Below are 17,368 nucleotides of genomic sequence, written 5' to 3' on the forward strand. Positions count from 1 at the left end.
GCAGCCGGGGTCTGCCTCTTCTCCTGACAGCCTGCTCACAATCCTCCATCTGCCTTTTTCCTGAGGGGAGATCAAAACACTCTTCATTCAGTTTATATGACAGCCTGAACTAATGACAGTACCTGAGACAGTGCAGAATTTTCTTGTAACTAGAAGCAAGGAACAGTGTGCCTTCATTCACGAGGAACCACACACAGAACATCCACTTTAATATCCTGGTCTGCACAGAAGTGAATAATTTTTCTGTCACAGTGAGAAACACCAAATATTGTTACTTTTATTATAAAAATAATTGTAGACACTTCACTCTCTCAGTGAAGTTACAGAACGAACTTCAAGCTGAGCTCTATTAGCACTTAGTGCTTAGCCCACCATAAGAAAACAACTTTATACAAAATATCTCTATTTTTCTATTATCTTAAGTTGGCTATAGCTGTTACAACTTTGCTAGCTACAGGAAAGAGGTATTAGTTTGCATAGCAAGGAGGTAACGATACAGTGAACTAAGGCTACTTTACAATCACTAAGAAATAACTTTCAGAACCTGCTTGAGAAGATAATTCAATATTAGTGGGCAGTCTGATGTAGAAACTGCAGACATGAGGCTGAGAGGAAAGCAACAAACTTTTCAACAGAAGGAGTTGGTTTCCAAATATCTTTTCCTCTTCAGAATGAAGATTGCTTTTTTAGTTTGCAAGAATTGCAGGAACAGTAAGGAAAAGGTTATACCCTGGGAAGTAGAGCGGCTTTGTTTGAAGTTCTCAGAGGGTGTTTTGTACTGTTTTGTTCTAAAGAAATAATACTGATGATTTTGCTTTTGATTTGCTGTGCTTTGAAAACAGTATTCTGGGCAAAAAGTTTGCTAGTCATGCATAGATTTACTGAACTGATGAAAAACTAGCTTTTGGGCTGGAAAGCATTCCAGTCCAAAACAGGACAGAAGGGTTTTCCATTCTCTCATTTCTTGTATGTGTGTGCATTTAAACACTAGTATGTATTTTGACTGAGCAGAGTAAAGGTCTGTGTTTGAACACGCCTATGCAGGGATTCTGGGCTTTGGCTGAAGAAAGAACATGTTGATGATTTCACTGTTATATCCTTAATCTCATATGCTGTGATTGCTTTGCTTTACCAGGGCTCAAGATTTTCTAAGCTTTCTAAGGTTATAGCTAGCTCAGGCTTGGTATTTACAGATTTGGAGCTAAATTACTTTCTGATGAGATTGGACTTCTACAAGTGGACCTCCAGCAGGGTTGTTATCTTTAGTTTCTCTTGTTCTTGATTTTAAATATTCCTACATTTTTTTCCTTTGGCCATATTTGGATCATAGGACTGAGTAGATGCCTCTGTTTCCCAGTAGCCAAGTATTTTGTAGCAGAAAACTGAGTTTTGACTGTGGAAAGAGCTGCTAGGATATAAAGGAAGCATTGAGGTTTTCATGGTTTTGCAAGGCTAGATGTCAATCTAGAGGAAAAAGAAAGGCTCTTTTGAGAAACTTCATTATCAAGACTTGTTGTATTCTGAAAAGCAAAAAAAACCCAACAACAAACCAAACTTGTCCGGTAGTTAGTCAGTTACAGACCTCCTTTTTGGGACTACATTTTCAGTGAGGAGGGAAAAACAGTGTTTTTGACACAAACCCAAGCCCAGAAGTACTTGGTTCAAAATCAAGTTTGGTTATACAATGTAAGCCCTGATGGCATGAGAGTTGATAAGCATGTTATCATAACAGATGAGCATTTTAGTACATGACCAGTGCCTCCTGCCCTGTCTCTAATTCCTGCTGCAACAGTTCCTGGAAAATTACAGTCTCACATTTGTTCATTTGGCAAAATAATCCTCTCAGTTTCCCTTTTCACCTATCACTCCCCTGCTTCATTGATGCCTTAAACTTTATAGTACTTCTGGTAACATCACAGTCCTCCTGAGGTTGATCTCATCATCTCATCTCTTAACAGCAATGCCAGAGAAGGAAGATAATAGATGATGCCAGAAGTGTATGGGCTAGCATGTGTGACTGTCAGCAGGCAACTACAATACTCGGGAACTGTGATTATATGGAAAGCAAAATCCACAAGCTAAAGTTGGCAAAGTGCAAGGAGCTCAGGCAGGGCAGACTTGGTGGCTGGTGCAGGCCAGAAGCATCTGCCTAAATGTGACAGACTGAACACACTGCCAAAAGCAAAGTGGTTTCATATGGAATAAAGACTGTCCTGTATGGCTTTATGTCGGACAAGGACAGCATTCTTTCTCTTTTCAATGTTGTTTAGTACTCAGATCTCCTGATACTAAAACAGTGGAACAGTTGATCTCAGGAACAGAGACCGCCAAACCAGCAGGATGGACAAAACTGGCAACAAGTTAAAGTCGGGGGTGGGGGTGTCAAACATTTTAGAAATATCTGCAACTAAATAACATCTACTTACAGTTTTTAAAAAATGTTCTCAACAAATCAAGCACTAAGAGGCAGATCAAATATCAAGATTTACACACTACAATGACCAGCACTATTTTGCCTTCCAATGAAGGACAAAATGATGTACTAGATAATTAAACTTGAAGCAAAAATAAAAAGGGAAAAAATAATGTGACGTGGACAGAGAATTCAGTAGAGGATCACAGGTAACTATAGGTACTGTATAAAAATTTCTGCTTATGTTAGGAGAACTATTCTTTTGTTAAGATGGTGGGACATTTAATTAGGTAATTACAGAATCAGAGACCAACTACTTTCTGAAGTTTACACTGGAATAAAGCTAGATGAACTCTTAATTTATATTGCCTGAGCTACTCTGAGTTTAATACTTATAAAGATAATGTCGGCACCAGACTGCAGAGCTATCTTTGCTTTTGAGTTCATTATAAATTAAAAGCAAAAAGCTCAGCTTTACTATTTACTGAATCATTTTTACATGCACAGTGTGCATGCATTAACAGTTGCATTAACTCATAACCCAGGTGCCATGTGCCTGAACATGAACTCCAGTTTTAGTGGGAGAAATGCCAGACATTACTGATAATGCCTTAAGTAAGCAACTTTTTGATCTGAGTGGTTATTTTACTTACTGGCAACATACTTGCCAAGAAAATCTGGTGTCCCAAGCTAGAATTGAAGGCCTTTTTTCTTTGTGCTGTATGAACTTACATAATGGTCTCTAGGAATCTTCTTGAACTCTATGAAACCCTTCAGTGCTTGTAGATTTTTTTTTAAACCCAGTTTTATTAATTTATAGAAGACTACACAGCTCAACTTTCTTCTTAATTGTATTTTCACAGTAAGTATGAGCCCAGATCATAGGCTAGAACTCCACTGTGACAGAACTGTGCAAACACAGAGTGAATACATGAACTGTAAGTACTTTGGGGCAGGCTTCAACAATTAGGTAAAAATGGACAGCTATAAACAGACCAGCAAAGGAGTAGAAAGAAAACTCCCAGGAGCAGGTCCTTCAAAAGTTTGTGGATAGTTTTAATTCAAAACCTGGGAAACAAACTTGTGTTGCCCACCACCATGCTTCCAGAAAGAAACCTGTCAGGAAGAAAATTGTAATAGTTCATAACTTCATCATTCCCGACTGTGTTTTGGAGCTGACACCACCAGGGAGTATTCTCGTCCAAGGGCAGAGTGTGCCTCCTGACCATACTCCCTCAGCCATTTAGTTTTGTGGGTAACTCCAGATTACTTTTTAGGCACTATCCCTGACCATACTGCCCTCCAGACTCTGCAATGGGCTGAGCTGAGACCATAGCCATGACCAGGCTAAGGCTTGGATGGTATGGAAGGTTATATACTGGAGCTTGGTCCTCTACATAGATATGACTGGTGAGAATAGTTATGAGCTGAAGTGCAGCACAAAACAAGTAAGGATCTGAAAATCAGTTGGCAGAGTTTATTCCAGAGAAGTAATCTGAGGAACACTGACCTGCACTGTGGTCACACCATCAGCAAGAACAGGGTAAAAAAGCACAGCAGGACAAAGTTGGTGCCCTGCTGTTAATGGAAGCTCACTGCTGCTGTGCAAGCATTTAGCACTTTCCATGGCATCTTGTATGTATCACGGCTATATTTACACTGCTCTGTAGGAAAAGAAAACATGACCTCACACATAGAACCATTAAAACTGTGGAGCATTCTTCTGTGGGTTATTTTACATGAAGCAGCAGAAGGTTGGACATGATAAATAACTAAACACAATGCAGTACATCCAAAGCTAAGGCTCTAGCTTCTGGATTTCTGAAAGAAGTAGAGAAGAGTGGCTGTTGTTGAGGCTGTGGAAAGACAGCGGTTTTGATTCAGTGTGTTATGATTATATTTTCATTTTAGTATAGTAGTGCAAGACTATAGTGGAACAATATGGTAGAGCTGTCCTGGACGGTGATGACTGTAGGGTACCACCCCCTCAGAGGGAACACAATATGGCATCATATTCTACACAAATGTGACGGGCAGAGCACTGGCCAGGATCCACAGCCAGCACAGGCACAGCTTCTTGTATTTACATCAGGGATGGGATTCTTTACCAGCACGTCTCATTGCCTACTGACTGCCTGCTGACAAGGCTTTAGATACGATATGCCTGGGAAATGAAACTGCAGGTATTTCTGGGCTCTGTTGCATATTGTTTTCTCTTTGAGATTAAGTGAACAGCCTTGTCTGTTGTGCTCGGGCAGAAGCTGTCTTCACTCACTTTTTTGTTCTAAACCCGACGTGAACTTGTTAGTGTAGCTGTGTAACAGGGAACGGAGGAAAATGAGGAGGGATTTGAGTCTGTGAGCATGCACCAGGCCCTGTCACCCAGTGGTTCGGTTGTAGTTGGGCGTTGTAACACAAAGACTACTCAGGGTGGATGCAGAGTTAACAGAGCTACAGGATGTGCCAGAGAGAAAGTTTGAAGCATTACAATTGGGTCATGACCTAAGGGAGATTGCACTGAGATTGTTTTATGGTGTAACTGCAACATAAACGGAAAATGTAAGGCTTAAGCTCCAATTATTTGATAAGGAACTCTTCCCGGGCTTCAGTGGCATGTACATTTTGGGGACTAGAACATGTAGATGCATGAAATCCAGCTCTGAAAAACTTGTTTTCAAGCCTAAAACTAGCAGGCTGTTCTTCAATGAATGAACTTTGATCCCTTTTTTTGTGCGTATTCTTTGACCTCTTTTTCCCATGTTACTCTGTTTCCTGCTCATTTGTTCTGCACATAGCACTGCCCTCTTCTGCCTTCTGTAAACAGGCTTGAAAAAGCCTGGAAGATTCCTCTATCAGTTCATTTTTATCATGCAATCCACTTCTGCATTTAGTAGTGTAAGGCACTTCGTGTAGAAGGAGGTTACAATACGGTTTGAATGGAAGGGAACCGCTATCTGGTGGAAGAACTTTATTTAACGGCATTTATTTACAGCGATAAAGCATATGATGCTGAAAGAAGTGCTTGCTATGGCCTGAGTGTTGTGCTTTGGGAACCCTAGCTTCAATCGGAGCCTTTCAGGGACCCGCACAGCAGTCTGGGCCCAATGATGCGCTTTTGAGCTGCCTGGTTTTCCCATGCATAAACCTGAATAAGGATCCCTGCCTTGTGAAACGTTTTTGAGATCGAAATGAGCAGGTAAAAGAGAAGGTGTTCCTGTGCCTATCATTTCAGGCCTGAGGTAATGCTTCAAATAACCATGAATACTACCCTGAGCTGCCGGAGCTCCCGCCGGCCAAGGCACCGCAGCGGACGGTGGAACTTGCCAATGAGAGGCGCCGCGGGCCCAAGGGGGCGAGTGGGCCCGGTGCCGCCCGCTCCCCGCCGCGGGGTCACCTCAGCGCGCTGCCCGCCCGCTGACTCAGCGCGGCCGCGCCGCCAGGCTACGGCCACCAACGGCCGCCGCGCCAAGGGCCCAACGGCCGCCGCGCCCCGCCCCGCCCCGCCCCGCCCCCCCCCCGGCCCCGGCCCCGGCCCGGCGGCCGTTACGCCATCAGCCCGGACTGCGGTGCCGGTGCCGCGGGCGGCAGGCAGGCGGGGGGTCGGCCTGCCCGCGGGGAGCTGACCACCGCCGTGCCCCCGCGGGAGGCGGGCCAAGCAGGGACAGCTCCTGCGCCGGCCCGGGGCGCCCTCCCCGTCCCCGGGCGCTGCGGTCCCTCCTCCGGGGCGGCACCGCCGGGCAGCCGCCTGCGTCCTCGTCGCCGCGGCGGGCGGCGCGCACAAAGGCGGCGGCGAGCGGAGCGTACGGGAGGCGTCGGGCGGCCGAGGTGGGTGTCGGGGCTCGGGGCGGCCGTCGCGGGGAGGGCGAGCAGTCGCTCCTCGGCGCTGAGGCGGGCGGGGAGCGCCAGGCCGGCCCCGCCGAGCGTTGGCGCCGCGGGAGGCAGCGGGTCCCTCCGGCCTCGGCGTCCCGCGCCGGTCCCGGCGGGGCGCCGGGCAGCTGCCGGCAGCGCCGGCTTTTTCCTTGTCTTTTGGGGGTGACAGCAGGCGGCGGAGGTGTTGGGTTTATCTGGGATGGGCAGTGCTTTGTGCACGGGTAGGGGGAAAGGGGAGGTCTGGTGCGTTCCTGGTGTCTCTTCAGCGGGAGGCTCCCGGCGCTGGGCAGCCGCGGGGCGCTGTCGGTTTGGGGTCCCGGCTGCTGCCGGGCTGTGGGAGCCTGCGGAGCCCAGCGCCCCTCGGTGTGCTGCTTCTTCTGCGTTAGAGATGGCATTTGCCTCCCTTTGGCTGGCAGCAGCTGATGCGAATTGCTGCATTAGTACTGCTGCTTCGCTAATACTTCCACTGAAATGGAGTAGGGAAAGTGGTAACAGGCCGGAGGGATTAAATGGCACAGCAGAGTAGTGCGATTGCTGCATATGAAACTGAACTTTGAGACATTTTGGGTTTCTTTATGTGATTTCCTCCCCACCCACCCAGAAGAGCTTTTCTGTTGGTTAGTGTATCTCATCTACCTTCGAGAAGGTAAAAGACAATGTATCCTGTGGAGAGTGGGGAGGAAACAGAATTGTGCAATATTTTTGTTGTCTCTGTCAAAAAGAGGAAATATGTAGAGGCCTGTACTAATAACAGGGTCTCAGCACTGATGTTGCAGGGAAACTAGCAGATCGCGGTTCCTTTCACATGTAGAGTCGTTGACCCTGACAGATCTATTGAGCTCTGATGGGGCTCACAGTCTGGAGGGTGTTGTGGAGCAGTTTGCTTATTTTATTTTCTGGGTGGCTCTATCTGTGTCTCTGCTGTCTTGGGAAGCAAATAGCGACAACTGTTTAGCGTACACAGATAAGGTTCGGCTGTCATCAGTGTACCCAGTTAGAAGTCAGATGGACGTACTCCTATTACAGTAAAATCAGCCTAGTTCCATGAAGAGAACTGGAGAAAGAGTGGCGAGACAGTGGAGGAGGTAAGATGTGAAAGACTCAACATAATTATGTTATGATTTTAGGCATAAAGCCATGAAAATAGCTTCTAATGATTTTAGATGCTTTCTGCTTTTCTGATAGCTCTAATTCACCAATGCAGAATACAGACTACTGATAATATCTACTTACCTGACTCAGTGTGGTCTGTTTGTAAGGGAGTTGGGCAAGTTTTAGTGTTTGGCTCTTTTCCATACCTGAGGATGTGCAGGTGCACACGTTTGTTTATCTATGAACACACATACACACAGAAATCATCAAAAACACTTGAAATACAGTAAGAGATTACTTTAAACTCTGAAAATGCAGAAAATGTGCAGTTACAACCTAATGAACAAATTTGTTTTCCAGTCCCACTGAAAGAAAGGATGCCAAGTCACATGAAATATCAGCATAGTGTAGAGCTACTGCTGTGCTTCAATTCTGATTTATGATCCTCCTCTGACATCAGAACAGGAGCACAGGGCAGCACAGTACATGAACTACCATATATTCTCCAGTTATTTCAAAAGCTCTCTGTTTCAGACATCAGTTTGTACTTTTCCATTTGTTGTAAAGTTTGATCCTATTTATGCAGCGTCAGCCCAGAGGGATGTCAGCCCTTGCGTACGTTCCCTCAGAGTGTCTCTGTGAGGAGGAAAGCACTGGACAGTTGGGCAGCTGTGGCACAGTGAGATCAAGGGAAATGGGGAAGGTTTCCCAGGGGATTTCTGGGAAAGGAGACAAATCTTGAGATAGGATTTCAAGATTTCCTGAAATGCCAAAAGAGGCGCCCCTGGTACTGCCTACCACCTACTCTTTCTCAGCTTCTCTCTTTAGTCGATATTAGCAATTGTATGGGTATGTGGTGAGTCAGATCATCCCATTGATCCAGCTGGGAATTATTTTTGTATGACTTTAGTGGTGTTAGTTTTTAGTGCTGATGCAAGGGTAAGATTTGGGACAGTTGGGAATATATGGTTGGGAGGTTGGTGTGGGACCATGGTGTTACACTTCAACTAGTCATGAAATAATTCTCTTGGACTCTTGAGTCTCAGTCCAATACCCTGACTGTGGGACTATAGGCCAGTCCTCTCTTTGTTTGTATATGAGGATTCATTACAGGCAAGTTTTCAGTCTTCAATTTGAATTTTTGATTTCAGCTGCTCTCAAGAAAATATTCCATCCTTTATAGGGACTTTGTGAAGTATTGGACCAAGTAATGTTTCAAGTATTTGAAAGATCGTGGAATACCAGATCTAAGTGAATAGTCATCTCATAGTCCGTATCTGTGAGTGAGTGCATTTTGGAAAGGACTGGCTGCTTGGAAGATAAGTTTGGCATTTGCTCCATTTGACTCTGGCCATTGTAAGAAGTCACGGTTATGGCACTATCCTTGGCTAACTTGGAACAGGAGTCAAATAGTTCTTAATAGAATTAAGCCCAGAATAATCCCAACCCTAAAATATTTCTGGAGATTTAGCTGGCAGGAAGTAAAATGTTCTTACTCTGGTGTAGAGCCAGCCACAGGCTGCATTTTGCTTTCTGATTTGGGATTTACAAGTGAATTGCACCAGTCTCCTGATTGACCAGTTGTGGTGTCAAATCACCTGCAGGAATGTGTCCCATGTCCATGTATCCCAAGGGTCCTTGAACTTTTTAACCAGGGGGCCGGCACACGGATGAAGTGGCAGGCAGTCATCTGCGGCTGCTTGGTTTCCCCCTCCAGCCCCCGGCGGGGGGGTGTCTGTAAATACCGGGGGCCGGATTGAGGACCCTGGGGGGCCGTATCCAGCCCGCGGGCCGTAGTTTGAGGACCCCTGGTGTATCCCATGCTGCTGTCACTATTGGGAAGCCTGGAAAAAATGTGCACATGATTAGGTTTGGACAGAGCTTGCCCTCCTATTTAACAGAACAACCAGAACCATGCTGCTCAAGAGAGTGCTCTGAAGTTCTCAAATCAGTGTCATGGCTGTTTATGGCTTCTTTCCAGGTCATGTATCCAGGTTTCCTTTCCCAGGAAAAAAGAATATTCAAGGAGAGTGCTTGTCTATGTCTCACTCTGATGAGCTTGGCATTCTGCAGTTGAGATGATAGCCAGTGATAAACCATGCTTGAAACCAGTGGGAGTTAAAAGCCCACTGAAAGCTAAGCCGTAGTAACTTGCCCAAGGCTGTGTGGGAATCTTGTAGGAAAGTAGGGACCTAAACTGACGTCTCCTAAAGTCCCATGCAGTCCCTTCACTGCTTCTCTAAAGAACAGAAATCCAGGCCCTGATTTTGCTCTGAGAAGTGCACAACTCTGGGGTTCTGGCTGAGGATTTACTCAAAAAAGTGGGATGAGAATTCATGACAATGACCTTGTATTGGATTGATGTAGGAGCTAACAAATAATTAAAAAAAAAAGGCTTTTGAAAATTCTTAAAGATTTTTCTGTTTCCAACCTGAAATGAGTTATATTATTAAGAGGTTTGAATGTGATGGTCACACATCAACATTTAGTTCACCATTAAATAACCACTATTAGTTGACCATTAATAAACGGAAGTACCACTTTTAAAAGGAATAGAGTGATAGTTGCTATGAGCTTTTGTAGTTGAGAAGTCATCATTACTATGGTCATGGTACAAACATGAAGGCTAATCTTAGTTTTGAAAAAATCCATCTATGGAATCTTAATCTGAAATATTTCCTTCTCTCCCCTATGTTTTTATCATAAATCTTCTTTAGAATGTAACCTCTGATACTGTTTTTCATCGTAAAGAATATGTCAATAGTAAAATTCCATTAATTGCTGTAGAGGGAGCTGGTGTTCAGTACTGCAAACAACACTGAATTGCTTCTGAGTCAAGAAAATAAATTTGATACGTGATGAAAGAGTGGCAGTAAGCGCTTACCTAGGAGTCTTTGACATATTGTCATTTACTTTTTTTGTAAATGAGGAATAATTCTCTTCGAGGGGCCACAATCTGATTCCCAAATATTGTCCAATTTCTCTCAAGCTTTAATGTTCAAAACAGAAGCTAAGAGCAGATCAGTGGGCCAGATGGATCAGGTTTGTAAAATTGTCATAGTTTTAGTGTCAGCAGCAGAGCTGCAATGGTTTATTTTAACTGAACACTGGCCCATCAGTTTTTGGCTCCCTTTCACCATTTTGCAAGTTAGTTGTATGGAGCCATTCTTAGGAAAGTAGATTTGTTTTGTGCTTATGCCCATCACTTCAGTCATAGATCAGGGTCTCATTGTGACATCAGGTATTAAATGTATAAGCGAAAGATGTGTTTGTATGTGTTGTTTTTCTTTGTACTAAGCATTTGGTTTGTGTTATGTTTACCATTGCTGCAAATCTTCCTCTCATGGCCTACAAAACCACTGCAGTCATAACTGCAGAACCTGAGAAAAGGGGCTGAAAGGGACTTAAATGTTACATCCCTGCTAGTGAAACGGTGCCAAAGTCTGCTCTTGGTGACCAGTCCAGCTAGCACCATTTGTTAACATCTATTATATAAGGCTCTCTTAACCTTTAAAAGAAGGTGACTACTTCTAAAGTGGCCATGGAAGAAGTCCCCTGTCCCATCTTATCTCATTAGCTGTGCCTGGGAATTGTTGGGAGAGTGCTTATTGTCCTGTGCATAAAATGTACCAGAAGCAGATTTTTTAGTTTAAATAGATTCAGTATAGATGACCAAATTGTAATGGTCGGGTCTATGAGGTGATATGGTTTGGTTTACTGCTTTGGACACAGGCACAGGGACAATCTCTGTCTAAAAGATTACAATCCTGTTCCTAAACCAGTCCCAACAGATGTTTTTCCTGCTCTTCAAAATTTTCTGTGTTGGAGATTTCATATCTTCCAGAGAAGTGTGTTCCAGTTTTTAATTACCCTTACAGCATGCTACAGAAATCATGGCGTTTTTTCAACAGTGTATGTTGCTGCACCTGAGGAGACTGAGTCTTGCAAAAGGAAAAAAAGGCCTTTAGTTCCTATGACTTTCGGTATTTTATCTTACAAAATACAGTAAAGAAAGATGGAATGGTATGGGGAAGAGCTGGGCTGTAAAAAAAGGGGATGCATAGGGTATGATTACTAGCTTTTTCAGTGGAATTAGGACATAGTCTGGTGTACCTGTATTAAATAAGTGGATTATCTAGATGACAGTGCATTTGATCTTACTGTGGCATCCAGTAGAGTGGGACTTTAAAGAATTAACTTTGTTAGGTCAACCTTTGCTAAGTTAATAAATTAGTTAAGTACTAAGGGAACACCTAGCCATTTATTTTTCACTTATTTTTTCACAAGATGATAAATTCTGAAAAATGACTGCTGTCTTTAACAATCAAAAGAGTTGGTTTTCTGAGCTTCCTGATAGGAGTTGCTAGTTAAATCGACATTAAATATTATGCTAGGAAATAATTTAAATTTCATAATGGGTGCATAATTTAGGGCTGTGGAGTGTCTCTGGGTGAAGAACAAAACTCAAACCATTTGAAAATCCTGACAGAAGCAGTACAGACTGTTCTCACTTGCTGCAAGCTTTAGATCAAAAGGATTCTGAATTTTCCCAGCAGCAAAAAATATTCCATGCTTTGTCCACAAGCATGGTATAAGAACAAGATTTTTACTAAATTTAGTGTAATTAACAGGCAGGCACTCAGGGTTTAATCCGTGACGTAAACTCATGTTTACCTGAAGTTGTTGCTGCCTGGTTAGTAAGTGAAAGACTTCTTGGAGTGACCATAGTAAAATGTTGCTTCAAAACCACATGCAGTCTCTCTGGGTTTTGAAGAATGTTGTTTCCTGGAGTACTGACATAGTATGGACTGACTTTAGGTTTGGAGTATAAACTTACAAACCTCAGACTCCAAACAATCTGTTTTGGTTGGCTTATATAAAAGTTAGGATGAAGGGCCTACATCTGTCAGTCTCCAATTTCTGAGCTCTCCCCCATTTTAATTATAGCATCTTTTGTTCGCTACATTTGAAATATAAACCCGTTTTTGTCTGGTTTTCTGAGGAATTGGGGTTTATGTGATTAGTCTCCCAGTCTGTCTTAATTCTGCAGTGATTTTGTTGCACAAGCCAGGTTCAGCCCAGCTTGAGTGTCCATCATCAGCTGACAGTTTGATTGTGGCACTTTCTTTTTAAGGGATAAGAGATTTTCACTGTATGAAAGCAAGCTATGCTGTGCCAGTTGGCCTCAGAACTTGAGGATGGTGTCTAACTTTTTTAATTCACAAGTCTAAAAATAACCTCTGTGTCCTAAACAGGGCAGGCAGTGTGACTAAGATTTGTTGTGAGCAAGAGTAGTTGCAAAATTCTTTGTTAAGGAGTTTAGGAAGCCTGCTGGTGTAACTTGTTAGATCATGTGTGAGTCCTCATATTTGCATTATTTGCCCGGAACTCTCCTGAACAGGGGGGTGTATGTACTGTCCCAGCAACTCCTTCCCGACCAGGGAAGCTCTGGCTGTTTTTCACCTGGAAATTTTGTTGCTTCAGCAGAGCAAGCATTAACTGAGGTGAACTGCACCGTGTAATTTTGAGTCTAATTGTAGCCATCTTGAAATTTAATCTTAACTCAAGAAGAAATAAGTTTCTTATTGTGCTTTAGGTTAGTAAAATCCTCAGTAGAAACTGAAGCATCTTTCCAAAGCAAAGGGATAAATTTAAAAGGTCGCATACATCTGTCACCCTGGATGCACACTGCTGAACTTCCATGACTATGTGGTGCCAGCTTTTTAAAGCGTTCAGATGATGGCCACCAAGATTGTTAGAGGGCTAAAAGCTTGTGACTTAAAAGGAGAGGCTGGGAGAGCTAGTTTTGTTCAGTCTTCAGGGTATTCAGTTACCTGTTGTGGAGTATAGAGAGAGAAAACAGAGCCAGAATCTTGGAGGTGCACAGTGATAGGACAAGAGGCAATGGGCACAAAAGTTGCAACAAGGGAAATTTCAGATTAGATATTGGGAAGAAAAATTTTGCTGTGAGGACAGGTGAACACAGGAGCAGGAGTGCAGGGAGACTGAGAAATCTTTGTCCCTGAAGACACTGAGAACTCAATGAGACCAGGGTCTGGGGCAACCTCGTCTGAGGTAGCCTTCCTTTGGGCAGACTTTTGGACCAGGCGATTTCTAGAAGTCTGTTCCAACCTGTTGTTCTGTGACACAGCATAGGGTGCGGCATGAGTTTCAAGTAGTTCCCTATGAAACAGCTTACCACTAGGTTGCATATAGGAAGGCATATTTCTAATTTATAATAGGAGCCCAGAAATGCTAATAGCAGGTGAGTGCTGGAGAACTGAATATAATTGCTCATTCTGCCATGAAGTTTTTGTGTGCTGACTTTTCAGTAGGTGGCACTTTCTAGTTGCCTAAATTGAGGGCTGTGCAGAAATGCTTCTCCAAACAGTATTTAGGGATTGTTCTTTCATTAGTTAACATCTGTCCTGGTTTTGGCTGGGATAGTTAATTTTCTTCTCAGTAGGTGGTGTAGTGCTGTGTTTTGGATTTAGAGTGAGAATAATGCTGATAACACACTCACGTTTTTCGTTCTTGCTAAGTAGTGTTTATACTAAGTCAAGGACTTTTCAGCTTCTCAGGCCCTGCCAGCGAGAAGGCTGGAGGGGCATAACAAGGTGGAAGAGGACACAGCCAGGACAGCTGACCCAAACTGGCCAAAGGGATATTCCATACCATATGATGTCATGCAGAGTGTACAAACTAGAGGGAAAGCTGGCTGGGGGCTGCTGCTCAGGGACTGGCTGGGTATTGGTTGGCAGGTGGTGAGCAATTGCATTGTGCACCACTTATTTTGTATATTGGAATTCTTTATTATTATCATTATCATTATTAGCATTATTTTCTTCATTTTTTGTTCCATGAGACTATCTTTTATCTCATCTCATGAGTTTCCTCACTTTTAGTCTTCCAATTCTCTCCTCCCTCCTGCTGTTGGGGGGAGTGAGTGAATGTCTGTGTGGGGCTGAGTTAGCTGAGGTTAAACCATGGCAATGTCTTGTATACTAAATAATTACAAAAAGTCTGTTCTGGTTCCGAAGTTAACGCCTAGTATTAATCTTAATATTTTTGTGATTCACTTGTCAGATGGGGAGAGCATCATCACTTTTCAGGGGCAATGTAGTGATGACTATCATAATGCCCGAAAGAACATAAATAATTCTTCCTTCAGATCATGGTTTGTGTCCTGATACCCATGTATTGCAATAGAAACAGAGAAGAGAGCAAAGCTTCAGTCCATCCTATATGGAGGAAGTTTTGGTAAAAAAACATAAGTGATCATCGATTAATTAGCCATGTCTGAAGAGACTAGTCTTAATTATAGCATTTCCTAACTTTCTAGTTTTTTACTGTAATATTTTCACTGTATTATTTTGATAGCTTTTTGTTTCTAAGTATAAATCAGTTAAAAATTGGAGCTATTTTTACAGCATTTCACACTTACATCTTTTTGTTGTTTATGAAAGTACGCAGCTGAAAGACAGTCTCTGTTGTAGCGGATGATGCTGGTTAACACATGCCGCGCAGCTCAGTGCAGCTACTGTCCCTCAGACTCTGAGCTCAGTTCTGTTCTCATCATCAGTGGGAGTTTGTGTTGCTTACCCTGCGAGCATCTCTTTTATTGATGTCCAGGTGATGTAGTATAGCCTAGCAAAGAATCTGTACAAGGCATATGCCTTATACTGAGTGCACAAGGACTTTGCTGAAATCAGTATCTTAAAATCTGCAAGAGGTGTTGGAAAATTAATGAAAAAAATAGACACTGAAAGTCCTTAAATTCTGTACTGTTTGGGAAGGTATCTGCTTAAATTAATTCATAATTTGAGAGCCCTTAAAAGACTTTTGGAACTTTCAAGTATGTCTTAAGTATGCATGCTGTCCTGTCTAGGTGATGAAGTATATTATGGATCATAAACAGGATATACATTGAGTAGAAACAGGAAACTAAATACTAAATAGATCCAGGAGCAGGGGAAGTAAAGCCAATCACTTCAGCCATCAACACGTGCCTAATTTTTAAGAAACATGATAATACTAAAAGGCTGTTTTAAAACAAGTTGCAAAGTTGCATTAGGAAGCACTATAAAGTTCAGATGCTCTGGATTGAAGGTTGCTTGTCAAACCTTAATGTGTTATCTATTGTGCATATGCATTATAATAATCTTTTAAGGGGAGAAGTCCCTGTAAAGTGGGAAAAGAGTCTTTGACTTCAGCGTAGTGGAAAATTAGATCTGCTTAAAACCATTCACTAGCCCTGCCCTTTCAAGCCTGTAGCAATACATGAACGAAGTATATTTGGTGTTAAGGGCACGGTAATGATAGGAGGAGTTATTTTGGAAGTAATGCTTTTCTCTTCAGAGATAATTGGACACACTGATGAGCTGCAGATTCTGAAAGTGGTTTTGAATACAATGATTTTACAGACTTCTGAAAGTTGTTACAATTCTCTGACTTAGAAGGTGTCTTGCTTTTGTCTTTTAATAGCTCTCTACAAACAACAGGCAGCTATAAATAAATCCTGATTCTACGTGAAGTTGTTAATTTGTGAAACAGGAGAGTACCCCACTGCTGGAATCTCAGTCTCTCAAATGTCTCTAAAATATAAAGCAAAGATCAAAATTTGATTTGTTCTGTCTTTTGCCTTTCAGGTCCAAACCATGAATTACGTTGGACAGTTAGCAGGGCAAGTGTTTGTAACTGTGAAGGAGCTCTATAAGGGACTAAATCCAGCCACATTGTCGGGATGTATAGATATAATTGTTGTGCGTCAACCAGATGGAAATCTTCAGTGTTCCCCTTTCCATGTACGCTTTGGGAAGATGGGAGTTCTACGTTCTAGGGAGAAAGTGGTAAGAAAATTGACAATTTTGATATGTTCTGTCTGTTGGTTAACTTTAATGGTATGAAAGTTACTGAATGTTCTGTGGTATGCTAGTCAAAGTTTTCTTTAGACACTCTATAATTCTGATTCTTGCATTTCAAAGCATAATTTGTAAGACATTGACTGTAATAAAAACAAAATAAGCCATGACATTTGTAGCATTTATTTTCAATGAAGCAAATTTTTCAATGTGCTGTTTTGGGTCTATACTAGATTTCATTAGTGACTGTGTGTTAAGACCCCTTTGTTTAACATGTTCAATGATAGTTACAAAAAGGGAGGAAATAATGAAGTAATATTTTAGATAACAGTATGTGGAGGTTAATTGAAGCTACAAAAAGCATTGAGAACCTTGAGATAAATGTAACCAGACTGAATGACCTGGCAATATATCAGTGTGAAGTTGCTAGTGAGTAAGGCATGACAGATTGTTTTAGGAAATAATTTGTAACTATATACGTTCTAGGTTCAAATGTACCTGTAACTGTTCAGCAGAAAGATCCTAATGTCGTCATGGACATTGTTCAATTCTTACATAAATCAGAAAGGAATTCCAGTATTTAGGATCAGTAGTAGTGCCAATAGTGTACTGTGTCCTCAAATATAACGTAAGTGTGGACTTGTCTGAGTCTCCAAAAAGTTATACAGTGAAAATGGAGCTGGTGGCAAGAACAGTTATAGGCAAAGAGAGAGATCCTCCTGAGAAGAAATGGAAATAGCTGGGGCTGTGTAGCGATGAGATAAATACGTGGAAGAAATAGACACATGAACTGTGTTGAGAATGTGAAACAATTTTTCTTATTTGTGCTTCTCATAGTGTAAAGAGAAGTCTGTTTAATGAATTTGAAGCACTGCGTATTAAGAATTTGAATGTGGAAGTACTTGAATAATTTGAAATTAGGCTATGAATTAAGCATTCAGAATTACTCTTTAAAAGATTCAGGACTTTATATAGTGGCTGTAAACCTTTCTGAGTAGAGAGGCAATATAGCGATGAGCTGAATGAGTTAAAAAAACATTTTGAAAATTGGTGGCCTTGTGAAAGGGTGAGGAGAGAAACAGAGTTCAGTATTTTATGCTTTATAAGGTTTCCTATGCTTCCCTGAGAAGCA

General features: G+C 42.3%; 1 protein-coding gene across 3 annotated transcripts in view; it reads left to right on the forward strand.

The window, feature by feature from the left end:
- Positions 1–5,427: 5,427 nt before the first annotated feature.
- Positions 5,428–17,368, forward strand: part of LPIN1 (lipin 1) — a 50,984-nt gene continuing 39,043 nt past the window's right edge. Inside the window, exons 1-2 of one of the 3 annotated variants that reach the window (XM_040597411.1) lie at positions 5,428–5,609; positions 16,024–16,224. In XM_040597411.1, the coding sequence (XP_040453345.1) occupies positions 16,033–16,224 (192 nt within the window). In that variant the 5' untranslated portion in view covers positions 5,428–5,609; positions 16,024–16,032. Of the gene's footprint in view, positions 5,610–5,977; positions 6,239–16,023; positions 16,225–17,368 lie in introns of those variants that run through there. The other 2 variants (XM_040597410.1, XM_040597412.1) reach the window with 2 other exon arrangements.

Source organism: Falco naumanni, chromosome 6, assembly GCF_017639655.2.
Source record: "Falco naumanni isolate bFalNau1 chromosome 6, bFalNau1.pat, whole genome shotgun sequence".
Lineage (NCBI taxonomy): Eukaryota > Metazoa > Chordata > Aves > Falconiformes > Falconidae > Falco > Falco naumanni.